Source organism: Mandrillus leucophaeus, unplaced genomic scaffold, assembly GCF_000951045.1.
Source record: "Mandrillus leucophaeus isolate KB7577 unplaced genomic scaffold, Mleu.le_1.0 Scaffold348, whole genome shotgun sequence".
NCBI lineage: Eukaryota > Metazoa > Chordata > Mammalia > Primates > Cercopithecidae > Mandrillus > Mandrillus leucophaeus.
Genome location: NW_012103676.1, coordinates 649,282 through 675,785, shown reverse-complemented (window position 1 = coordinate 675,785; position 26,504 = coordinate 649,282). Strand labels below are relative to the sequence as shown.

At 47.7% G+C, this 26,504-nt stretch overlaps 1 protein-coding gene across 1 annotated transcript in view; it reads left to right on the top strand.

Annotated features, from left to right (window-relative positions):
• Positions 1-23,992, top strand: part of ABCC11 (ATP-binding cassette, sub-family C (CFTR/MRP), member 11) — an 81,358-nt gene extending 57,366 nt beyond the window's left edge. The window contains exons 19-29 of the mRNA XM_011989149.1: positions 897-1,094; positions 5,665-5,891; positions 6,002-6,139; positions 8,472-8,658; positions 12,534-12,623; positions 14,052-14,241; positions 15,779-15,938; positions 20,222-20,300; positions 21,024-21,137; positions 23,606-23,770; positions 23,900-23,992. Of these exons, the coding sequence (XP_011844539.1) occupies positions 897-1,094; positions 5,665-5,891; positions 6,002-6,139; positions 8,472-8,658; positions 12,534-12,623; positions 14,052-14,241; positions 15,779-15,938; positions 20,222-20,300; positions 21,024-21,137; positions 23,606-23,770; positions 23,900-23,992 (1,641 nt within the window). The remainder of the gene's footprint in view (positions 1-896; positions 1,095-5,664; positions 5,892-6,001; positions 6,140-8,471; positions 8,659-12,533; positions 12,624-14,051; positions 14,242-15,778; positions 15,939-20,221; positions 20,301-21,023; positions 21,138-23,605; positions 23,771-23,899) is intronic.
• The last annotated feature ends 2,512 nt before the right edge of the window (positions 23,993-26,504 follow it).

The window sequence follows — 26,504 nt, the reverse complement described above, 5'->3', positions numbered from 1 at the left end:
TTTCCATTCCACTGCAGTAACTGTCTCCTTTAGCTCCAGGCTGGCCTCCACACTATGGTTTATTTAAAATATACTTCTGGTCTTGTGAGGTGGGAGCCACAACTGGTCACACTGTGTCAAGTTATTTCACTAATCTCCCTACCCACATTCTGAGGCAAGTTCCACTGTCTCCATTTTCCCAAGGGGACCCTGTGCCTAGAGAGGATGAAGAACCTGCCCTAGGACAGGACAGGGCTGGGACTTGAACTTGGTGCCCTTAATCGAAGCCATGCTTTCCCCACAGTGCTTCATGTGGTTTATTTCTGGATCGTGTACCAGGAGGTTTGGGTCAGGAGAGCAGAAGCCACTCTAAGTATTTAGAGCTTCAGAGGATTTAATATAGGGAATTAGAGGCTCAGTCAACCATTGGAGGGGAAGCAGCCATCAGGGATCTCAGCTGAACTGAAGTGGGTGGTTCCCAGGATGCCTTCCAGCCTCTGGAAAAACCCCACACCCCACGCTCCTGCCCACAGTTGCCACTGAGCGTGCTGGCTTCTCATCTTCCACCTTTCTGTTTCCCTGTAGGTGCCTCTCCTTGGCAGAATCTAGCCTGAAACCATGCCAGGAGGGGTTTCGGGAAATCACGTCTCCAAGCTTCTCGCTGCATCGCAGCAGAGCGTGTGCAAGGGCCCGGCTGCTGCAGTGTCCACAGGGCAGACTCTGAGGGCCTAATGCAGGGCAGGGCGGTGGGAATGAAGGGCAAAAGAGAGTAGCCAAGCGCTGAGCAGGGAGGTTTGGGCAAACAACTCCACCTTCTACCAGCCACGGAGTCTCACGTGGCCCCAGGGAGAAGGCTTTCCCTGCCACTGAATTTCCCCCTGGACACCTGCAGTCTGACCCCCTGTTCTTTCTTGAAGACCAATAGCAGCCGAGAGAGCAATGGAACCACGGCAGACCCGGGCAACGTGGCAGACAATCCTCAACTGTCTTTCTACCAGCTGGTGTACGCGCTCAACACCCTGCTCCTCATCTGTGTGGGGGTCTGCTCCTCAGGGATTTTCACCAAGGTCACGAGGAAGGCATCCACGGCTCTGCACAACAAGCTCTTCAACAAGGTATGGGCCTGGGTGCTGGGCGGAGCTGAAGGCTGAGCTCTGAACTTTCCCAGCTTCATTTTTATTTTTTTATTTTTTAGAGCTATGTAGCCCAGGCTGGAGTGCAGTGAGTGGCACAATCTCCACTCACGGCAACCTCCGCAATCCTCCTGCCTCAGCCTCCCAAGCAGCTGGGAGTACGGGCGCATGCCACCAGATCTGACTAATTTTTGTATTTTTTGTAGAGACTGGGTTTCACCACATTGCCCAAGGTGGTCTCAAACTCCTGGGTTCCAGTGATCCATCCACCTCAGCCCCCCAAAGTGCTGGGATTACAGGCATGAGCGACCATACTCGGCCTATTTTTTTAAAAATTAGTAGACTTTAATTATTTATTTATCTGTAGAGATGGGGTCTTGCTATGTTGCCCAGGCTGGTCTCAAAATCCTGGGCTAAACCAATCCTCCCACGTTGGCCTTCTAAGTAGCTGGGATTAAAGTGTGAGCCGCCATGCCCAGACAACTTTGTTTTTTGAGCACTTTTGGTTTACAGAAAAATTGAGATGACAGTACAGAGATTTCTCATCTACCTGCCTATCACCCAGGCTGGAGTGCAGTGGTGTGATCACAGCTTACTGCAGCCTCAACCTCTTGGGCTGAAGAAGTCCTCCCTACCTTAACCTCCGAGTAGCTGGAACCACAGGCGCACACCACCTCGCCTGGCTAATTTTTGTATTTTTTGTATTTTTGTAGAGACAGGTCTTGCCATGTTGCGCAGGCTGGTCTTGAACTCCTGGGCTCAAGTCATCTGCCCATCTCAGCCTCCTAAAGTGCTGGGATTGCAGTTGTGAGTCACTGCACCTGGCCCACTTCTCCTATTCTTAACATCTTGCATTAACATGGGACGTTTGTTACAATTGATGAGTCAATATTGATACATTATTAATTATTATTATTAACGAATGTCCACGGTTCACCTTATGGTGCATTCTTTGTGCTGTGCATTCTATGGGTTTTGATAAAAAAAACCCTGATCCTTTTTACTCTCTTCATAGCTTTGCCTTTTCTAAAATGTCGTCGTTGCAGCTGGGTGAACCGGGCTGCTTGATGAGGAGGGAGTGACGAAGGTGTGGCGGAGTTCTCCCGCTGCTGGAAGTCTGGTTGTAAGAGCTCAGTGTCCCTTGATGGAGGGCCACAGCAACGCTGGCCTCCACTGGCTGAGCATGGTCACGTACAGAGTTGCTTATGATTGCCCTGAGTTCTCTTTGAAGTGGATATTATCCTCATTTTACATATGAGGATACTGAAATCTCACGTATGTTAAAGTTGGAATATGTGTTTGGTTAGATTGTTTGTCAGCTGGGCACGGTGGCTCACGCCTGGAATCCCAGCATTTTGGGAGGCCTGAGGTGAGTGGATTGCTTGAGCTCAGGAATTCAAGACCAGCCTGGGCAACGTGGCAAAATCTTGTCTCTACCAAAAATATAAAAATTAGCCGGACATGGGGGCTTGTGTCTGTAGTCCCAGGTACTCAGGGGACTGAGGATCAAGGAGGATTGCTTGAGTCAGGGAGGTGGAGGTTGCAGTGAGCCAAGATCATGCCACTGCACTCCAGCCTGGGAGACAGTGAGACTCTATCTCATAAATATATATATATACACACACACACACACACACACACACACACACACCCCAAATTGTCTGTGGTATCACACTGCTTCTTGGAAATGTCATTCCTTTCCCTCACTTACTAAGTGTTACTATGTGCCAGTTTCTGCAGTGGCCATGGGGCTCACATCAGAGAATGCACAGTGCAGGTAGGATTTGGGCCATTATGGGTGTATAGTCTAATGGAGAAGATGGACAAGAAAATGGGATGGGGCACACAGGGCCATGAGAATGTAAGAGGCACCTTGTCTTAGCTTGAGGGCAGGGGAAGAAAGTGGGGAGAGTCCAGAAAGCCTTCTTGGGAGCTTGTCTCCTTGAAGGAGGAATCATATTTAGCCAGCTCAAGACCAGGAGACTGAAGGTGAATAAAAGCAGAGCACTTCTGGGAGGCGAATGGAGTTCTAGAAGGCTGATCTCAGAGGTGGGAGTGGGGGTTTTGACTTGGAGACACGGGAGGTGAGGAGTGGCCCATCGTTCCTTGTAGACTGAATGCAAATTGTGTTGCCATCAAGTGTTTCAACTTTGGCAGGGTGAGACAAAGCTTTTCCCTACCTCTCAGGTAAAGCTTGGCAGAATCAGAAAGCAGGAAGGGGACATTCTACCTGAGGCCTGACACTTTCCCACCCGGCCTCTGGGGGTGGCCCTCAGCCCTCCAGGTGGTCTCTGAGTTTCTTTTGGTGGCACATTCCAAGATTCTAGAAATATCCAGTGCCCATGCCTCTACATGACACTTTGTATTTTAATTTTGAGAAATGTTCAAGTTTCTTTCCATGAAAATGTGTTTCGTATTTAAGATATTTTCATTTTTCCAGTCCTTTCGTGGCTTTTTAAACTTTAAATTTGTCTTTGTAGTTTTAAAGAATCACAAGTAAAGGATAAATCTGAAAAAATTCGCTCAACTGCAAGCACAACAGAAAAAAATGAAGCAAAAATGAACAAACAAGAACAACCCCAGATCGTTTTGATACTTAGAAGACAATCAGAAACCAAAACCCTTTTCCCTTTGTCACCACCATTGGTCCCTAATCCAGAGTAATGCTGGGCTTCCACAGATGCACTTCCTCACCCACAGTGGAAATGAGGTCCGTTCCTGTGTCTCCTCCAGAACCCCGCCATGCCCCGCACCCGCAAGGCGTGCTCAGAGTCCTTGAAGGGGTGACCCTTTTGCTCTTTGATTCCTCTGAGTGATCATGACAATTCTGGTTACTTTAGCTCAAGTATTTAACAAAACATTCTGGAAATAAAACTGAAGGCATTTTAGAGGCAGAAAAAGCAAGGTGGCCCTAAATCTGCCCCTCCGACCCTCACTACCCCACCAACTAGAAAGCAAACATACATGAGAACTACACTTGGTCAGCAGTATCCATGCATTTGCAATGAGAGCAGCTATAGGGAACAGTTCATGGCTCAAATAATTACATTTAGTAGTCAAAATGTCCTTCCCTCCTCTTTCCGTGAGTTTGACTTTAATAGATGCCATTGACTTCTCTTCATTTCTACTTCTTGCATTATAGCTTGAGAAGTACATGGGGAAATGTAGGTGGTCATTTTGTCAGTGCCATGAATCTTTAAGAAATTGCCTTCTGTGAAGAGTGATTGTGCCAGGCTTGGGAAAGCCTCAGAAGGCCTTAATTGGATTATGGTTTTGCCATTAACCACTTGGGTAACGAATAAGTTACAGAGCCACTTCCTCTTCTGCAATCTTCAGTTTCCTCATCTGCAAAACAAGGACACCAAACGAAATGCTTTTGTTAGAGCCTATCTTGTGGTTTGAAATGTCCTTTGATCTCTGAAAGGCCTCATGCCCACTGGCTGTTAGAGATCAACTTGGAGGTACCACCTTCAAGAAGGGGGCAGTTATGGCTAAATTTGATCCAAGGGTCCAAATCGTGTGCAGCCACAGTGGGATTGCTGCTGCTAATCTTTGGCAGTCCTGAGTGAAAATGGTCCCATCTGTAGAAAATCGTAAGAGCTGGTATGGATAGAATGCCTACTGAGGGTGATGCAGGGCAGGCAAACCCCAGAATGGGGCTTAGTCCATGAGGGTTCTTGGCTTTGCCCGGGGAAGAATTCAAGGGCAAGCCAGTGGTAGGGTAGAAGAAAACAGTTTTACTGAAGTGTCAGTGTTGCAGTTCTGGCAGTGTTGCAGCTCTATGACTGACCCTGCAGAGCAGGGCTACCCCGTAGGCAGTGTGCTGACACTTGCAGCTCAGGGCAGGTTTGCAGTCATATTTATACCTACTTTTCATTACATGTAGATTAAGGGACAGTTTATACAGAAGTTTCTAGGAAAAGGGTGGCAACTTCCAAGTCATCAAGTCATTGATGACCCAGAAAGGGGCGGTAACTCCTGGATGTTGCCATGGCAGTGGTAAACTGACATGACACACTGGTAGGCCTGTCTTATGGAAAGTGGCTTCCACCCTGCCCCTGTTTTAGCTAGTCCTCAATTTGGTCTGACGTTCAAACCCCGCCTCCAGAGTCAAGTCTCACCTCCTACCTCGGGGGAGGCACTGCTTTGAGCATTTTCAATGTATTCTCTCTAATAGCTTTACAGGATATAATTCATATACCATACATTCACCCTTTTAAATTATACACTTCAGTGTTTAGTATATTTGAGGAGTTGTGTGATCCTCACTACAACTCTATGAAGCATCGTTTTCATCACCATTTCACTAACAAGGACCTTGAGACTCAGAGGAGCTCAGTACTTGCCCGAGGTCAGACAGCAGTAGGTGGAGGAGTCAGGTAGCCATGGAGCCCATCCGTGCTTTTAAACCATTGCTCTACATTGCCTGCCCTGGAGACCCCTGGGATCACATCCCATGGCTCTTTAGAGTCAAGGGTAATAGACATCTTCATCCAATCTTGAGGAGGGCCTGCAGCTTCTCTCACGGTCCACACTGATTTTGTCTCTGCAGGTTTTCCGCTGCCCCATGAGTTTCTTTGACACCATCCCAATAGGCCGGCTCTTGAACTGCTTCGCAGGGGACTTGGAAGAGCTGGACCAGCTCTTGCCCATGTTTTCAGAGCAGTTCATGGTCCTGTCCTTGCTGGTGATCGCCATCCTGTTGGTTATCAGTATGCTGTCTCCATATATCCTGTTAATGGGAGCCACAATCATGGTTATTTGCTTCATTTATTATATGTGAGTAGGTTCTTTTTGCTTGTGACTTGGGGAGCAAGGCTGGGACCAACCCAGACTAGATGGTCCCAGAGGTGGACGGTCCAGGTCCCTTACTTCCACTGTCTATGCAGGATGTTCAAGAAGGCCATCGGTGTGTTCAAGAGACTGGAGAACTACAGCCGGTCCCCTTTATTCTCCCACATCCTCAATTCTCTGCAAGGCCTGAGCTCCATCCATGTCTATGGAAAAACTGAAGACTTCATCAGCCAGTGAGTCCTTCTGCTGCCATTTGAGAATGATGGAACCACAGGGGTGGTGGGGATCAGGGAAAGAATGGAGCATCTGGGAATGGCATCATCCTCAAAAGCACCAGAGCACATTGTTCCATGGACTTATTTCTCTGAGCCTCCAGAACCTGCTGAGCCATTCTTTCATTTATAATAATGAAAAATGTAAATAATAGGAAAAATGTTTGTAAACTTTAAAGGCCTTGGATATATTGTGTGTGTATATATATGGACATATGTATACATACATTTAATGATAGGGTGCATTACTGTGCAAACACATCTTGCATTATGTTATTTCTTTCACTTCCAAACAAATATCTAACTTTAACAAAACAATAAGGAACAATAGCTTTCTAAATAACAGAACTTCCTTCACTACTCATGCCATAGATTTGCCTCCTAAATGTTGAAACAAACAAGCAAACAAGTCCTGTGATTGTTGTTGAGGTTTAATGGTGTAACATGAACTTATCTGTTTGTAGAGGATAATCAAGCACGGTCTTCACCTACAAGAAGTTCATAGTCTGGTGGAAAAGGGAGAAACAGGCACATGTTTTTGTAATTATACATGATTGAAGAAGATAGATGGCATCAAAGAGGGGCAGATAAACTGCTTGGGAATTCAGAGGGGAAGGAGGTGGCCTGGGGGGAATCAGAGAAGGCTTTCAGGAGGAGGTGGCATCTGAGCTGGCCTTGAAGCCTGGGTAAGACTTGGGCACACATTTGGGAGATGGTATGTGCTCAGTTAGCTGGAATATTGGATGAACTGTGCACCTGCTCTCTCAGTGGCATTATAGACCACTCAAGGTCTGTGCAGACTCTAGGACTGAAGGGATCCTGGAGCGATGCATTCGCTCAGCCCACACTGAGAACCCTGCCCCAAGGTATATACCAAGACACGCAGACAGAGAGAGACTGGAGGGATTGGAGCTGTTGTTGGGGAAGGTCTCAGAGAAACGGACCCTGAGCAGAGATCTAAATCAAGTGTGGGTTGAGCTATGGAATTATGTGGGCAGGACCTCTGCAGGCAGAGGGGACAGTAAACACAAAGACCGTGAGATGGGGGAGTAGGTTTGAAGGATAGCAAGGTGGCTTGAGCACAGGGGCCACAGAGTGGGCAGGGTCTGTTTTGTTTAATCTGGGAAGGCCTCAAGGTGGAGGTGACTCAATCAGTATAGAAAGGTAAGGTGGACAGAATTTGGAATATCTTATGCAAAGGTTCAGAGGGTATGGACAGAGTGAGTCAGAAGGGCCACTGTGCTGGGGTGATAGCCCACTCAGATGGTAAGATGGTTTTAGTTGATGTGTAAATGAATATTTAATTTCAATAATCAAAGTTTTATTTGAATGTACTTTAGAAAAAATGCAACTAACGTATCAAAGCCATTATTTATATAATCTAAGGTTGTGAGTAAAGTTTCTTTTAATATACATTCTCAAATAAATCATATAAAATAAGAATACTAATCAATTAACAGTATAGGTTGTGATTGATATGGAAAACTGTGATGGTGGTATGTGAAAATTGGAAATTGGTAGGTCTCTATTCGTTGAAAGTGACAGAAAAAACTAATTCAAACTAGCTTAAAAGTATGACTTAAATATGGCAAAATAGTAACAATTGCTAAATTAGGTAGAGGGTATACAGATGTTCTTGGAACCAACTTTTTAATTTCTTGGTACTTCAAAAATTTTTCATTAGTGGGTATACAGATGTTCATTAAGCTTTTACTCTCTCGGTACTTATAAAAATTTTCATAACAAAAGGCTGGGGAGGAGGACTTGCTTAAAGTGAGGCTTAATCCAGAGACTCAGCTAATGTTCCCCGGGTGTCTTGGCTTTACTGCTCTGCCTTCCACTGTGTTATTTTACCTTTAAGCTTCCAGAGACCCTCTGGTGGCTCCAGGCTCCCCTCCTAGTAGCAGAATGGTAGTTTCGGATCTCCCATCATCCCACTGAAAGGAACCACTCCCACACTCACTCACACGTCCTGGCATTTATTCACTCTCTGTGGCCAGTTTAGGGTAACTCACCCATCTCTGAGTGAGTCGCAGAGGTTAGGCGAGGAGTGCGTGCTAAGGATGGGCCTTACTGGCAGAGCCTACTCCTCAATCTGGGTTAGGAGTCTGGTCAACTGCACCCAAATTCAAGGCTGAGAAAGTGGTAGGGAGGAACTCCCCAAAGAAAAATCAGGCCCTGCTGCTAGGAGTGGGGACCTGGATGCTGGAGGAAGCAGCCGGTATCTACCCAGACCCGGGGAGACCCTGGGTCAGACAAACACGTGGTTCTTAGTCTGTGCTTTCCTTCTCAGGTTTAAGAGGCTGACTGATGCGCAGAACAACTACCTGTTGTTGTTTCTGTCTTCCACGCGATGGGTGGCATTGAGGCTGGAGATCTTGACCAACCTTGTGACCTTGGCTGTTGCCCTATTCGTGGCTTTTGGCATTTCCTCCACCTCCTACTCTTTTAAAGCCATGGCTCTCAGCATCGTGCTGCAGGTGAGGAGGTGACTCTGTGTGGGTCCTCTCTGAGCTTTGCTCATCCTCTGCCTGCGGCTTCTGGGCAGACTCAGGGGGTCCTCAGGTATTCAGTGACACCTTAAGTTCTGGCCACATGTGATCTTAGGAGTTACGTGCTTGGCCTTCTGAAATTGGCTACTTTGCTCTGTTTCCTCGTGGTCAGCTCTGAATTGGGAAGTCTGTATTCAAAGGTATTTAATAGAATCACAGGACACTGGGAATGAAGGGGAGCCCACAGGCGACAGAGTCCAATGCTCATATTGTGCAGTTGGGGAAACTGAGGCCCAGACAAGGGAAGGACTTGTCCAAACAGATGCATGTTAGCAGAGCTGGTAAGAGAACCCTGACCTCTTGGCTTCCTGGCTGCTGTCTTTGTACCTAACCGTTCCTATCCTGATTGAGCTGTCAGACCTTTCTGAATCACCTGGAAGGGTCGTTTAAAAGGTGGGTTTCGCAGCCCGGCCCCTAGAACAGGGCTTCTCAAACTTAAATGTGCCTAAGACTTGAAACAGACTTCCACTGAGCTGGTGCAATGGCAGGCACTGGCTGTGCTCTCTTCCAGGAATTCAATGCTCACCCCACTGCATGAGATGAGCAAAGTGGTTAAGAACATGTGGTTTGGGGCCGGGCGCCGTGGCTCATGCCTATAATCCCAGCACTTTGGGAGGCCGAGGTGGGTGGATCACGAGGTCAGGAGATCGAGACCATCCTGGCTAACACGGTGAAAACCCATCTCTAGTAAAAAAATACAAAAAAAAAATTAGTCAGGCATGGGGACGGGTGCCTGTAGTCCCTGCTACTCGGGAGGCTGAGGCAGAAGAATGGCGTGAACCCGGGAGACGGAGCTTGCGGTGAGCCAAGATCGCGCCACTGCACTCCAGCCTGGGTGACAGAGCAAGACTCCATCTCAAAAAAAAAAAAAAAAAAAGAACATGTGGTTTGGAATATCCAGGTTCAAAGAGGCTCTGCCCATTATTAGCTGTGTGGCTTTGGGTAAATTGGTTAACCTCTCTGTGCCTGGGATTCTTCATCTGTAAAAGGGAGATAATAAAGGTTTCAAAAATAATAGCCTTGTGAGGATTATGTGTAAATGTGAGACTTAATGCTTGTGAAAACCTAGAGTAGTGCCTGGCCTGCAATAAACGCTCAATGAATATTAGCTATTATTGTTCTGGTCTTACAAATAGAAAACTTAAGGCTTAGAGAGTTTAAGTAACTTGGCCATGTTCCCATAGTCAGTAAGACGCAGGTGTGTGCACAGGCTCACATTCTCTCTCTCTCTCTGATATACACAGATGCACCAGTGCAGAGTGACCCCCAGACCTCCAGCACACTCAGGGAGAGGCACCACACCAGGGTCTTAGGGGATTCAGAATCACTAAGGCCCAGAAATCCCTCCTGCTGCTGCTTCAGGACATAGATCAGGAGGGCAACGCTCAGGGCGAAGCTTGCCCAGTGCTGGCGCTGCCTTAAGCGCAGCCCCTGTAAGGAGCGAGGCAGAGGCTCGTCTCTCCCAGGGTGCCCTGTTCACAGCAGGCGGTTGCTCCAAGGTGGTTGCACCACCGGAGACTCAAATAGGAAACCCTGCCTGGGGGACTGACTGCTTCAAAAGGGCCCTTGAGGGTCATTTTTTCTTTTCAAGGTCTGCTGTATTATTTAAGCATCTTGTCTTCATCCTGGTCATAACTTCTCAATCCCCAGCCCTGCAGCACTTTCCAAGTCACCTTCCACACTCTCACCAGAGTAATCTTTAACTATAGTTTTCATCATGTCACTGCTTTGTTCAGAAACCTTCGAAAACTCTGTCTCCTGTCTACCAAACTTCAGCTATGGGGTCCTGACCTCAGTGTGCTCCCTCTGCTGCAGTCAAGCCAGGACCTCACTGACTTCTGCATGCACTTTTGAGAAAATTACATTCGAGCATTGGGAGGCAGGAATCACACATCACATTGCTTTGTAGCCTTAAGAGGCTTCTCAGGAAACGCCAGAGATGCCTCTGGCTGTGAGGCAAAGAACCAACCCAAAATGGCCTCGACCATCTGGGAACTTATTCTCTCATGTAACCAGAAGGCTGGGGTAGGGCTATGCTCAGTTGACTCATTTAGTGGCCTAGCAAGAACCCTTGATCATTCTACCTTTTAGTGCTGGCATCCACAGTCTAGCTTTGTCTGCAAGTCTGTCTGTATTCATGGTCACAAAATGGCTGCTGCCGCCCCAAGTGACACATCCTCCCACAATAACAGTCAAAGGCTGGAGAGGAGATAACTTTTTCCATGTGTTTGTTCCTTTTTAAAAGCAAAGAGAAGTTTTCAAGAACACACCCATCTGATGCCTTCTCATCCTTCAATGGCCGCAATGGCATCATGAGCCCACACATAAACCAATCTCTGGCAAGAGGAGTTGAATTAATGTGATTAGTTTGGATTAACCAAGCTTCCCTGAAGCATAAAGCCATCAGACACCTGAACATGATGCTGGCAAGGCAGCCCACAGGGTGTGATACACTGGGGGATGGGAGGAAAAGTGGTCTTCCAACCCACCCCTGGCCTCCTTTCCAGACTAAGCACCATTTCATCATGGTGCCCACCTTCTCTGACTTACAGAGGGCTTCCCCTCCTTCCCACACCCTTTTGTTTCAGCCATAGCCAAACAGCTTGTGGGTGCCTGGGTGTAATCTGTGAATTTGCTGCTTTCAGCGCTTACATAGGCTGTTCTGTTTGGAACACTCTTCTCCACACATCTTTAGCCCACTGCATCTTACTTCACCTTAAAAATGTCACTCTAGGACTGGCTCTTCCTGGAATCCTTCCCTGTGCCCTCATCCAGGACCCCTCCTGTGCATCCCAGTGGCTCTCCAGGGCTTCTCCGTTGTGGAGTGCACCCCTCTGCACTTTATTCTTTGTTGCCTTGTCTGCCTTTCCATCCGGCTGGGAGCTCCTTGAGGGCAGGCTTACATCTGCCACACTTTGGGACATGGAGCCTGGTCCAGCTTCTGGCACAGAGCCATCCACCAGTTTGTTGAATGAATGTAGATGACTGTGTTACCCAGCACCCCCTGCACGTCCTTTTTGCCCGTTTCTTGGGCCAGGGTAATAGAGGTTATAGACCGGGGCCCTAACCCCAGCTCTGCCTCCAGCTTCTAGATGTTTCTATGAATGTAATTTCTTCTTTTGGAGCCTCAGTTTCCTTATCTTTGGTACCCCCAATTCCCAAGAGTCCCTCACTCCTCTAGCCTGGGTTTCCCTGAAGGCAGGACCTGAGACAGGTACTTGGGTGCAGGCAGCTTATTTGGGAGGTGCTACCAGGAACCAGGATTGAGGGAGCAGAAAAGTGAGACGGGGAAGGAGGAAGTCATCATGGAAGTCTGACATTGGGGTCCCTGTTCTATGTCACTAGGGCTCAACTGTCCTGGGATCTCCTGAGGAGCGTATGGGATATTCCCAGGACCATGCCCTCAAAGGCTGGGAGATGGGAGCATTGATCTCTGCTAGCTCTTGTTCCCCATCAGTCAAAGTTCATTCTCAGTAGCCTTAAGTCTCCTGGGTTTCTGGGATGCCCTCATGCACAGGCTAGGTGGTTGCTGTGATGTGGGCAGAGGTCTTGAGCAGAAAGACATACAGAGGGCACTTGAGGTGGAACAGTGTCTGGGGAGAGAATGGTCCATCGCAGCTGCAGCTAAACTCAGAAGAGGGCTGAGGGGGCACCAGCGGCCTCTGCTCCATTCTTCCTAGGAAAATTATCTTAGGTTCAGGGGTCACTCAGGGGCAATGGCAATCAGTGGTTGTCAGGAGCGTTGAAAAGCCTGAGCACACCCCAGCAGCCTCTTGACCCCCAACACTTCTCCTTCCTTCCAGCTGGCGTCCACCTTCCAGGCCGCTGCCCGGACTGGCGCAGAGACAGAGGCACACTTCGTGGCTGCAGAGAGGATGCTGCAGTACATGAAGGTGTGATTCAGGTCTGGGTCTGGTGTGGGGAGCTATGCAAGTTGGGGCATGACTTCTGTGACCTCTACAAGCCCCATGACCTCAGAGCCCTGAGACCGTCCCAGGAAACACCAGGCTCCTGGCCCTTCCTCCCCCTCCTCCCCAGACTTTTGTTGACCATCTTGCTGAAGCTCTTCCACACCTGTCTGCTCACTTTGTCCACATCCCTCACAGCATTCCTAGGGGGAAGAGGAGATCATCTGCTCCTCTTAGAAATGAGAGGTTTGCCTGGTGCAATAATAATGATGACAATAATCTTTGTTCCTATTATTGCTTCCATTTATGTCATGGTGGTTAAGAGCACAGATTCTGTAGCCAGATTTCCTGGGTTCAAGTCTAAGCTTTATCATTTGAATCATTGGAATAACCTGGGCAACTTATTCAAACTCTTTTCCCCATCTCTGAAATGAGAAAGACAATAGCATCGCTTTGCCAGATTATCACAAAGTTGAAATGATATAACACGTAAAGCGCGTAGCACACTGCCTGACCCGTAGTGAGGCTCCATCATGTTCTTTATTATTGTGATTGAGACCTTTCTACGGGCCAGGCATGGCACTAAGCTTTTTACCTAGATTATCTCATGGGATCATGGAACAATTTTATCAGGTTGATTGAATGATTATCCACATTTTTCAAACAAGGAAACCGAGGTTGGCCCAGGCAGAACATTTGCTTAAGATCATACAGGCTGGGGCTGGCAGAGCCCTCTGCAAACCAGGTCTCCTGCCCCCTTGCATGAGTGGAATTTAAGAATTGTAGGGCCCTGATTTCCTGCCCAGGATGCTGCCGTGACATGGCACCAGTGTGGAGAGCTGTGGCTTGCAGCCAGGTGGTCAGACCCAACTTCTCCAGTGTTCTTTCCTCTCAACACACACAACTGCACTTGCAGATCTGGGTTTGAGTTCCAACCTGAAACTGTGTGATCTTAAGTAAGTTGTTGATCTTAAGTTGTTGGATCCTCTATCTCCTCACCTGGTAAATGCCTCTAAAAAGGCCTGTCTCATAGGATGAGGAGAGAGAGACATTAAGTCTCCACAACGGCTCTGAGCTATGAAACCCCCCGAAGGCGTGAGTCTCCGCTGCCTTTACTGTCTTTATCTTGGATTCTATTTCTTTCGAGTCACACAGCCAATCAGGAACATTGCTATATGTTAATAACAAGGGAATTAGCTATGCAGGTTTCTCACTCTTCTGGGGAAAATTTTGTGTGTTTTAGGGCATGGGAGGTGGGGGGTGTTCCTCTGATTACACAGCGGGGGGCTTGACCTTGGCGCAGGGCAGGCTGGGGTGGGTCATACCCCCTACAGTGGGAGGCTGACAGGTCTGCAGGGGATGGGCCGAGATGGATAATAACTATTGATTTCCTTTTCTTTCTTCAAAAACAAGATGTGTATCTCTGAAGCTCCTTTACATATGGAAGGCACAAGTTGTCCACAAGGGTGGCCACAGCATGGGGAAATCACATTTCAGGATTATCACATGAAATACAGAGACAACACACCCACTGTGCTTCACGGCATCAACCTGACCATCCACAGCAACGAAGTGGTGGGCATCGTGGGAAGGACGGGCTCCGGTGAGCTGAGCTTCCTGGGGGAGCATCCCTAGCTCCTCCTTTGCCCTTTCGGCACTAGACTTATCTGGGGGCATGTGTTTGCTCAGTTATCCCCCAAATGTGTATTAGGTCCTCACGCTGTGCTGGTCCCTGTGCTAGACAAACACTGGTAAGCAAAACCCAAGGTCCCTGTGATCATGGGATTCCAGTGGAGGAGAGAGATGTTAAATAGACCAGCAAATAAAGACAGAAATATGACAGCTGCAGGCTGCGGTGGCTGCCAGGGAGAAAATAAACAGGGTGGTGAATGCAGAATAATGAGACCAGTGGTACCAGGCTGTGGATACCTGGGCTCTGAGCCCAGTGCTTAAGCTGAGGTATGTAGGGTCCGGGCAGGAGCACTTTTGGAGGGGCAGTGCAGGGCACTGCCAGGATGAAGAGCAGGACAGGAGTTAAATCCAGACTCCCCTTTTCCTCCCTCCCCACCCCCTTCCTGGACTGCTCTCATCAGCCTCTGTCTCCTCCTCTTTCCTCTCCCAGTTTCCTTTCTCCTCCTCAGTTTCTCTCCCTGTCTTCCTCTCTTGTCACTTCTGGGAGATCTGGCCCAAGTCCCCCTCCCTCTGCCTCTTTGCATTGTTCGAAAACTACTGTTCAGACTTGGTTCTTGTCCCCTGTCCCCCACCCCTGGACACCCCAGAGCTGCCTCCCCCAGGCAGTCCCATGGATGATGAGAGCCTTCCTGGTCTCTGTCTCCCCAGCACTCGCGCACTGCAGGGTGAAGAGCTTCCACATATGTTCTTTTGGGTGTTCTTCTCTTGCTATTTTCCACCTGCCGATTGGTGGAAACCCTGAGAGGGCCACGGTCTGGCAGAGAGAAGCTCTCAGTAGATTCTGACCCTACTGACTATATTCATTCAATAGGTATTTATGAGCACCTACTATGTGCCTGGGAACCTACAGGTAAAGAAGACACACAGCTTCTACCCTCACAGAGCTTATCTTTGAGAACAGGGTTGAAACCTCCAATGCTATGTCACCTGGCAGGTGACATAGCTGAGTGCCATGGGTCTCGGTGTGACATACGGGGGCTGGGGAGGGCGGGTGGTGACTGGAGAACGCCACTGTGTCTCAACCAAGTGGCCATGCTCAGCTCCAGCTGAGCTGTTGCCTGGGGGGATATATGGGTCCAATGTTGCCAGTTCTACTAAGTTTCAAGAGAAACATGCGATTTGAATTTTTATATCTAGGATTTTTTAAAATGCTGGCAAGGAATTACAAACTAACCCTAACATTGTGTGTACGAAACAAAACATGTCTGTGGGCTGGCTTTGATCCAGGGTCCCCACGCGTGCCCTCTGACCTAGGCTGTAAGAAGCTGCTCATGGCATTAGATATGCCTGGAGCAGAGACACCAGCCCTCTCCTACCCTTTCAGGGTTCACAACGATGAAGAATGGGCCATGGAGGGCAGTGGGTCAGGTGCGATCACCAGGTGTGACCTGTGCTTCCACTAGTGCAGATGCAGGAAACTGAGGCCCTGCTCGTTTCTTGCCCCACAGGGAAGTCCTCCTTGGGCATGGCTCTCTTCCGCCTGGTGGAGCCCATGGCAGGCCGGATTCTCATTGACGGCGTGGACATTTGCAGCATCGGCCTGGAGGACTTGCGGTCCAAGCTCTCAGTGATCCCTCAAGATCCGGTGCTGCTCTCGGGAACCATCAAGTGAGTGCTCGGCCAGCAGGCAGCCTGCGGGAGGGAGGTCACAGGACCAGGATTCCAGCACTGGGCTGCCTATAGTGAGCTGGTGACCAATGCCCCGATTTCCAGGCCTCCTTGGCCTGCTGGGCCACTCATGCCTACCAGGCTTACCTCCCTGAAGTACTGTTGAGGATTAAATGAGGCCTCAATATATATAAGAGCACTTTGTAAACCATAATGTTCTACGCAAAAACAAAGCTTATTTTTATTTTTTAGAAACTGGATGGGCATGGTGGTGCACAGCTGTAGTCCCAGCTATTTGGGAGGCTGAGGCAGGAGGATCGCTTGAGCCCAGGAGCTCAGGGCTATAGTACACTATGACTATGCCTGTGAATAGCCACTGTGCTCCAACCTGGGCAACACAGCAAGACCCTGACTCTATTAAAAAACAAACAAACAAACAAGCAACAGAAACAAAATGCTGATGGGATTGGTCAGATTTCACTACACCATTAAGCATTTGGACTCAGGCTACCATATTCTTTCTTGTCCAGATGTGGCTTATTCTCTCCGTGCACTGGGCAAAGCCCCTGGGGACGTTTTTAGGAAGTGATTCTTCAATGGTACACATTCTGGACAGGGGTGAAGTGAGAAAAATCCAGGAAACCCAGTCAGTGAAGCAGACAGAACCAGATCTTCCAGCCTCTTCACTACACTTTCTGTGTCCTCAGAAGTCAACTCAGGGACGAAGCTTTATCCAGATTAGGCTCCTACTGACAATGCACTTTATCTGGGAGGAAACATAAAGGCGTGGGGACTGAGGAAGACAGATGCACTAAAAAGTAGGCTAGGTCCCCCATGTTTTGTGATATTTAAGGAGAATTCTTAGAGCCAGGAGGATAAACTGGGCCCCAGAGCTTCATTCATTCATTCCTTCATGCGTCCTTCCACCCATTTAACTTGCCTTTTCTGAGCTTCTGCCTGGTCCAGACACTGTGCTAGGGACTGGAGCCAGTTTAGTGAATGTGCATTTCCCCTGCTCACCCAGCAGGAGCTCGCAGTGTGGGTGGGGAAGATGGTTTTCTACAGGGGTAAGATCCAATAAATCACAGTAGGAAGAGGTAATTGCTAAGTCAGAGATATGTACAAAATGCTAAGGGAGTTACAAGTGGGATGAGTCACTGCCTGAGTGAATCCAGAGAGGCTTCCCAGAGGAGGGGACATTTGATCAGGGTCTTGAAAGCTAAGTAGGAGCTTGCCAGGCAGAAATAGGAGAGAAATTCTTTTCAAGGAGAGGGAACAATATGTGCACAGACACAGAGTTTCAAAATGACTGGGTCGTGAGGCAGGGCATAGTAGCTCATGCCTGTAATCCCAGAACTTTGGGAGGCCAAGGCAGGCGGATCACTTGAGGTCTGGAGTTTGAGACCAGCCTGGCCAACATGGCAAAAACCCCGTCTCTACTAAAAATACAAAACTTAGCCAGATGTGGTGGTGCACGTCTGTAATCCCAGCTACTTGGGAGGCTGAGGCACGAGAATCGCATGAGCCCGGGAGGTGGAGGTTGCAGTGAGCCGAGATCACGCTACTGCACTCCAGCCTGGGCAACTGAAGGAAACTCTGTCTCAAACCCACCCCCACTAAAAAACAGCAGCAGCAACAACAACAACAACAAAATGGTCGTGTTAGGGGAATGATAAGACATTTAGTGATGGATTTCTATGTTACAGTAGAATGTGGCCGAATCTCCTGTGCATTGGCATGAAGAGTAGTAAAAATATGAACTTAACATTTATTGAGCATTTATGTGTGCCAACCGAATGCTTTAGTATACTGTCTAATTTAACTCTCCCAGCAACCCTGTGAGGCCCTTTCATTATCCCCATTTTACAGATGAAGGCACAGAACTTAGAGAGGAAGGGGACTTGTTTAAGGACACACAGAGAAATGGTGAAGAAGAGATATAACCCTAGGTGTTCTAAACCCATAACTTGCGATATTCCGCGCACCCCTTGCTGCAGAGAGAAATGTGGACTTGAAATCGTACCTTAGAACTTAAGGCTCTACCCTTAAGCGTCTCTCTGAGTGTCTTTGATGTCAGCCTGGCTCTCATACTGGCTTGTGGCACGGCCTTGAACAAGCCATTTAAAACTGATAAGAAAGGGGTATACTTATCTCATGGAGGAGAAAATGTCAAATAACCCATCTATGAAAGTGCTTTGGAGACATCAAATGTCATGCAAATAAGACCTGCCACTTCTTCAGTACACATTAGCCCTACACACAAGATATGTGTGGCCGGCACAACTGGGGAAGGATAAAGCAGAGGTTGATGGGTTTCACTCAGGGCTGCGCGGCTGAATAGCAGGGAAGTGTCTATAGTGCCGCCTGTTCCAGACGCAAGTGTAAAGCTTGCTGGCTGTAAAGTCCAGATAGATTCCCTCTCTCCTGTCAGTTACCTGGATGTTAGGATTCTTTTCACTGCAAGAAACAGAAACTCCAGCCCCACCACAATGAGCTACCACTTCACACCCACTAGAATGGCTATAACAATAATAAAAGGTAAATAGCAAGTGTTAACAAGGATGTGGAAAAATGGAAACTCTCGTGCATTGCCAGTGGGGATGTAAAATTGTGCAGAGACCATGGAAAACAATTTGGCAGTTCCTCAAAAAGGTAAACAAAAACCAGCTGGGCATGGTGGTCTGTGCTTGCGATTCCAGCTACTCAGGAGACTGAGGCAGGGGACTTTCTTGAGTCCAAGAGGTCAAGGCTGTAGTGAGCTGTGTTTTCACCACTGCACTCCAGCCTCGTTGACAGAGTGAGACCCTGTCTCAAAAACAAAGAAACAAAAAATGTTAAACATAGAATTACTATGTTATCCAGGAATTTTACTTCCAGTTATATATCCCAAAGTGTTGAAAGCAGAGACTTCAACCCATATGTATACACTAGTGTTTAGGACAGCCCTACTCGCAGTAACCAAAAGGTGGAAACCAGCCATACGTCTATAAGCAGATGAATGGAAAAACAAAATGTGGTATAGCCATACAATGGAATATTATGCAGCTGTAAAAAGGAGGGAAACGATACATGCTACAACATGGATGGACACGAAGTGAAAGATGCCGGACAGAAGGACACATACTACGTGATTCCACTTACATGAGGTAGCTGGAATAGGCAAATCCATATCAATGGAAAGTAGAATAGAAGTTACCAGGGACTGGTGGGGAGGGGAGAGAAGAGATTGTTTAATGGGTATGGAGTTTTTGTTGGGGATAATGAAAAAGTTTTGTTTTGTTTTGTTTTGAGACCGAGTCTCATTCTGTCACCCAGGCTAGAGTGCAGTGACACCATCTCAGCTCACTGCAACCTCCACCTCCTGGGTTTAAGTGATTCTTCTGTCTCAGCCTCCTAAGTAACTGGGACTACAGGCTAGCATCACCATGCCTGGCTAATTTTTGTATTTTTAGTGGAGTGGGGTTTCACCATGTTGGCCAGGCTGGTCTCAGACTCCTGACCTCAAGTGATCCGCCCACCTCAGCCTCCCAAAGTGCTGTGATTACAGGTGTGAGCCACCGTGCCCAGCATGATGATGAAAAAGGTTTTGATATAAATAGTGGTAATGGTTACATGGCATTATTAATGTATTTAATGCTGCTGAATCATACACTTATAAATGGTTAAAATGAGAAATATTATGTACTTTCTATCACAAAACAAAACCCAAATGGCTTAAGCAAAAGTGGCCTCTAATGACTCATGCATGATAATGGGGAGGCCAAGGCTGAGTTCCAGGGCCCAGTTTTCCCCTAGCATTGTCTTGCTTCATTCTTAACTCCACATGAGGGCCCTGGGGAGCTCCATGTGTCCCGCTCCTGTGGGAGGATGGTTGCAATCTCACCGCACGTCTCTTCTCTCATGGTAGCCTGAAAAGTCCTGAGATACACTCTGATTGGTTACTTTCCCACCCCGAGCTAAGCACTGTGGCCAGCGATTGCTGTATGTCGATTGGCTTATCCTTGAGCCCTTCGCTCCATCTGGAGTGGATGGCAGAGCCCGCCTTGGAACACATGGGCTGGGGGATTGTGGAGGAGGTGTCCCCTAAACAAAACCCGGGGCTGCTGCCTGCAGAAGGAACAGGTGCTGGGAGGCACAGGAAATCTCCATTCATGGTGGTTCCATGCATTTTCCTAAACCCCATAATCTAGTTCTAAATGTTCTTGGTCATTCACTGGGCATATAAATGAGTGTTCGAAGGCTGGGTGATGTTGTTGAACACTTCTCTTTCTCTCATATGGCAGATTCAACCTAGATCCCTTTGACCGTCACACCGACCAGCAGATCTGGGATGCCTTGGAGAGGACATTACTGACCAAGGCTGTAAGTAGCTCCAAGGCCCAAGTCTTGATCTAAGTCTGCATCGCCCATGGGGGCCTGCTCCTTTGGGCTCCCCTCATGTGATGTGCCAGCTGCTGCTGCTTCGGGTCATGGATGCATCCTCTCATGGAGATGAGACCATGACTTGGCATTCCTAAGTCAAGGCTGATGGCACTCAGACACCAACCGTGTGCCAAACACTGTTCTAGGCTCGGGGGCACAGCAAAGACAAGGCAGATGAGGTCTTTGTCCTCCTGGTACGTACATTCAATGAGAGATAAATGCAACAAGTAAATGCAGGAGATACTTTCAGATACTGGTGAGGGCTGTATAGGTAGTAATGAGACGCATAGAAACTTCAGTGCAGGAGCAGTTCCTTTCAACTGGGTGACCAGGCAAGGTCTCTTTAAACAGGTGACAGCTGAGCTGAGACCAAGAACTGAGGGGCAGCTGGTGAAAGATCTTTTGAGAGGACATTCTGGGCACAGGAGATAGTGTATGCAAAGGCCCAGAGATGAGAGTGAGCAAGGCACAGTTAAAGAGCAAGAAGACAGAGGCTGGAGCATAGAGAGAGGAGGGGAGTGTTGCCAATACAGTGGGAGACTGACAAAGTCAGGTTGGCTCTCACCCCACAGTGGCTTCCAAAATAGGAGACTGATGAGGTCAGGTTGGGTCTCACCCCACAGTGGCTTCCAGGTTATGTTGTCTCTTCTTCCCATATCACAGATCTCAAAGCTCCCCAAAAAGCTGCATACGGATGTGGTGAACAATGGTGGAAACTTCTCTGTGGGGGAGAGGCAGCTGCTCTGCATTGCTCGGGCTGTGCTTCGCAACTCCAAGGTGAGGCCACCACTGCTGCATGGCCAGGAGAAGCCACAGACTACACATGATGAGGGAAGCCACACCGGTTCCTTCTCCCTTCACGACCATGGGACACTGCGCTCTGTACTCTATGTCTTAACAACAACAACAACAACAACGGAATCCAAAGGGCTTATTCATTTCTTTTTTGCTCTTTTTTTTTTTTTTTTATTATACTTTCAGTTCTAGGGTACACATGCATAATGTGCAGGTTTGTTACCTATGTATACATGTGCCATGTTGGTGTGCTGCACCCATTAACTCGTCATTTACATTAAGCATATCTCCTAATGCTATCCCTCCCCCCTCCCCCCACCTCATGACAGGCCCCAGTGTGTGGTGTTTCCCACCCTGTGTCCAAATGTTCTCATTGTTCAATTCCCACCTATGAGTGAGAACATGCAGTGTTTGGTTTCCTGTCTTTGCGATAGTTTGCTGAGAATGATGGTTTCCAGCTTCATCCGTGTCCCTACAAAGGACATGAACTCATCCTTTTTTATGGCTGCATAGTATTCCATGGTGTATATGTGCCACATTTTCTTAATTATTTCCACGCATCTACAACCATCTGATCTTTGACAAATCTGACAAAAATAAGAAATGGGGAAAGGATTCCCTGTTTAATAAATGGTGCTGGGAAAACTGGCTGGCCATATGTAGAAAGCTGAAACTGGATCCCTTCCTTACACCTTATATAAAAATTAATTCAAGATGGGCTTATTCATTTCACTGAGTGCCTTTCCACACATATTTGTGGTGTGGGTGAGGCATGGTAGATGAGATTCACAGCCTGGGCTGCCTGATAGCTGGATTCCTTACATCTGAGCTGAAATGGTCTCCAACTAGACCGAATGATGATTCTCTTTTCTCAGAAAAACACAACACATTAGAACTTGTTGATTTTAAAATTGCCTACTGTGTCCTCTTTAAAAACTTGGATGCAGGACGTCCCTTTTATCTTTATTAGAATTGGGAATTGGATGACAGATGCTGATCCAGGGCAAAATTGCATTTTTTAAAAAATTTACTTTAAGTTCTGGGATACACGTGGAGAACGTTCAGGTTTGTTACATAGGTATACATGTGCCATGGTGGTTTGCTGCACCTATGAACCCATCATTTAGGTTTTAAGACCCACATGCATTAGGTATTTGTCCTAATGCTCTCCCTTTCCTTGTCCCCAACCACCCGACAGGCCCTGTTGTGTGATGTTCCTCTCCCTGTGTCCATGTGTTCTCATTGTTCAACTCCTACTTGTGAGTGAGAACATGCGGTGTTTGGTTTTCTGTTCCTGTGTTAGTCTGCTGAGAATGATGACTTCCAGCTTCATCCATGTCCCTGCAAAGACATGAACTCATTCTTTTTTATGGCTGCAAAATTACATATTTTTAAAAATTTGGTGGAACTTCTAGAAGCTTTCTGGATATTTTGTCCATAATTTCAGGTGTTTGAGTATGTGGGATAGCCTGGGGCAACCCTTCTCTTACATAGGTGAGGCAACACACACATGTACACACATACTTATGCATGCATATGTACACACCTCCTCCATACTCACACACGTATGCACGCACACACACACATATTAATGATAAATAAATAAATTAATTAACACACATGTTAATTAATGATAAATGCAAAAAATGTTGGTGCGAACTGTCAGAGCTGTGGGAAAAGAGCTCAGTGGGACCCAAAGCTTGGGAAAATTTCAGAGGAGGCAGGACTTTCCCCCCTCTTCTTCTGAGAGATGAACAACAAATTTGCAATGTGCATGTAGTACTTTCTTCACTTCACACTTCCTTATTTCAATTACATAACCATTTGGTGCAGCAATGGCTTCCTCTGTATTGCTTCCCAAATTTGAGTCATTACTCTATGATTTTTATCATCTCTGGGTACCACCTACCCTGTGATTTACTAATGATATTCCCTTTTCAAAAACAGCCTCATCCCAAGCAGTGCCATTTGTGAAATCACACTTTCAGTGCGAGTTACAGTTTCCTCATGCATATCATTAATGAAATAAATACAAAAATGTTAAACTAAAAAGAGTGTTGATCCATATGCTGGAGAAATCATCTCATGTGCCTCCTGGGGTGTGTGCCTGCCCCTTCTTGGAGAACACTGCTCTACTTTAATTTAGGTAAATGGGAAAGCAGTTAATAAAACAAGAAGTTGCCACTGGGCCATTTTCATTTCCAAGAACTTAATTCTCTGGCCACCAAAATGCAGTTCGCTCCTGGTTGAGACCTAACGTTCTCTTCATAAGGTAATGGATAATCCGCAGTCAGAGTGGACTTTGCACTCAGCACAATTCTCGCATTTCCCAGCTAAAGAAATGGAGACCTGGAGAGGAAGGACCCTGGTGAATTAGTGGTAAACCAGGACAAGACCCAGGTCTCTAGGGCCTGAAGTAGATGCCTTCACCCCTGTTTTGTATTCATCAGATCATCCTTATCGATGAAGCCACAGCCTCCATTGACACGGAGACGGACACCCTGATCCAGCGCACAATCCGTGAAGCCTTCCAGGGCTGCACCGTGCTTATCATTGCCCACCGTGTCACCACCGTGCTCAACTGTGACCGCATCCTGGTTATGGCCAATGGGAAGGTGAAGGCTGCGTCCCTGGGCTGGTGGGAGGATGAGGGCTCAGGCTGCTACCCCGGATGCCTTTGAGTCCTCCAAGGACACAAGCTCAGCTGTGCCCTGATCCTCCCCTCACCTTTCTCTACCCTCCAGGTGGTAGAGTTTGATCGGCCGGAGGTCCTGCGGAAGAAGCCTGGGTCGTTGTTCGCAGCCCTCGTGGCCACAGCCACTTCTTCACCGAGATAAGGAGATGTGGAGACTTCATGGAGGCTGGTGGCTGAGCTCAGAGGTTCACACAGGTGCAGCTTCGGGGGCCACAGTCTGCGACCTTCTTGTTCGGAGATGATAACTTCTCCCGGAAGCAGGGGTAAATGTAGGCGGGGCAGGGATTGCCGGATAGAAACGCTGGAACAGGCTACTTGATGGCTCTCAAAGCCTTAGGACCCCAGCACCATTGGAGACATGGGATTCAGTGATCGTGTGGTTCTCCTTTTAACTTATATGCTGAATAATTTTATAATAAGGTAAAAGCTTATCGTTTTCTGATCTGTGTTAGAAGGGTTGCAAATGCTGTACTGACTTTGTAAAAAATAAAACTAAGGAAAAGTCACTTTCTTTGTTCTTTCTTTCTCTCTCTTTTTTTTTTTTTTTTTTCTGACAGGGTATTGCTCTGTTCCGGCTGGAGTGCAGTGGCACAATCTCAGCTCACTGCAGCCTCTGCCTCCTGGGTTCAAGCAATTCTCCCTCAGCCTCCTGAATAGCTAGGATTACAGGCATGTGCCACTATGCCTGGCTAATTTTTGTATTTTTAGTAGAGGCAGGGTTTCACCATGTTGGCCAGGCTGGTCTCGAACTCCTGACCTCAAGTGATCGGCCTGCCTTGGCCTCCCAAAGTGCTGAGGTTATGGGCATGAACCACTGTGCCCGCCCATCTTCATTCTGCTTTTTATGTTAGCTAGTACTTGTTCAGGTGCAAGGAACAGAGACTCCTTCAAACTAACTTTGGCAAAAAAAAAAAAGAGAAAAAAAAAGAATTTGTTGGTCTTGTAACAGAAAGGTACAGAAAAAGTTCAGGGTTGGGTGCCAGAATGAAAGGATGCTTATCTTGAGGTCTCCGTTTCTCTTCTCCTAGCTCTGCTTTCCTTTGTTTGGCTTCACTTTCTGACCTTCTCTTGCCTCATGGTGGCAATATGGTTGCCTGCAGCTCCAGGTTCACGTCCTACACACTCGGCACCCCCAGGTCGTCTTGCCTCAATGATTCCAGGGTGAAATCTCACTGGGCCAACTTGGGTCATGTGCTTGTTCCTGACCAGTCATGTGCTAGGCTGTTGGCATACCGTGATTTGCCAGGCCTGAGCCACGTGCCCATACTTGGGTCTGGGGATGGGATTTGCTGCCCTGGATCATATAGATGGAGAATAGAAGAGGTTTTTTTGCCAAAGTAAAATTGAGATGCTCTTACTACCTGAAGGAAGAATGGCTGTGGATGCTGTCCAGACCCCAAATAGCAGCTGTCTACTATGATTGTTTACTGAAGGACAGCATAACTTATAACGTATGACAACTGAAAATAAAATAATTTGTTTTCTCTCTTTCTTGTTCTCACGCCCCCACCCTCCACATGTGGTTATAGATAAACAGAAAAGGCAATCATTTTCACCTTACTTCTGGGGAGACCTTGTTGGGGAAAATATGTTTCAAAGTACTTTCCTTTTTATTCCAGATTATGATGTCTGATTTTCCAAAAATGCCATAAATAATCAATTTAGTAAACCAATGTTTCTCACTCTCTTGCTTGCACTGGTGCTGGGGATGAAATGTCGTCCCTGGCCTCAGGGAATTTGGAATCTCCTGAGGGTAAGTAAACAGTAAAATTGTAAACAAGTAAGCAGGCTGATCCAGAACAGGGCTACCTGAGGTTATAGGCAGGAACAGGGTGTGGAGGGAAAGGCAGCCCCTGGGGACTTCCCGGAGGCAGTGTGGGCATAGTTTACTGAGACCCGAGCATTGAACAAACATTTACTCTGAGGAAGGGGACTGGGGCAAGAGAGAATGTTCAAGGCAGAGAGAACAGCCAACAAATCCCTGTGGGAATGAGCTACTACAGGGGCTGATGCAATCTCTGGACGGAACAAAGTCCAGTGCCCTGGAGCTTGAACCTTCTGTTCCCCATTCTGGACTCTCTAGTGGCACCTGCTTCTCCTTCTAGGGGGTTTATCTTTCTTAAAAAACCTTTTGTCTGTTATTCCCTTCTCCCCAGTCCTGGCTTTTTTCTTGTTTGGGTCCTGAAGTGTCCCTGGAAACCCCATGTGCTACCATCCCGTCACAGCTCAGCTGGTCATCTGCCCATTGAGGGTGACTCTCTTTCCCCAGCTTGCCTCTTCCCAGAGCTGCTGTGGGACACTGCCCACGTCACAGGTGAGGGAACTCTCTACACGCTGGGATGTGTCCATCACACTCCAGGCAAGGTCCCTCCTCAGGCCACATGCAGCTGCTGCCTTTTCCTTGAGCGGCCAGCAGATGGCAGCCTCGTCCCAAAAATGCGGTGAAGGCCCCACTGGGCTTCAGAGCTGGGCGGATCCACGGATAGAATTAGCTAGAAAAGTGTTGACCCCTGGAGTCAGAGGGCAGGAAATAGAGCCCATTTCCACTCAGTGTGCAGGGCCCCATCCCATCTGCCCCCGTCCCCACCTCCAGCAGCAAAATGGGAGAACCATTGGCTCCGAGCAGCAATAAAGCAGAATTTTTTGAAAAATAC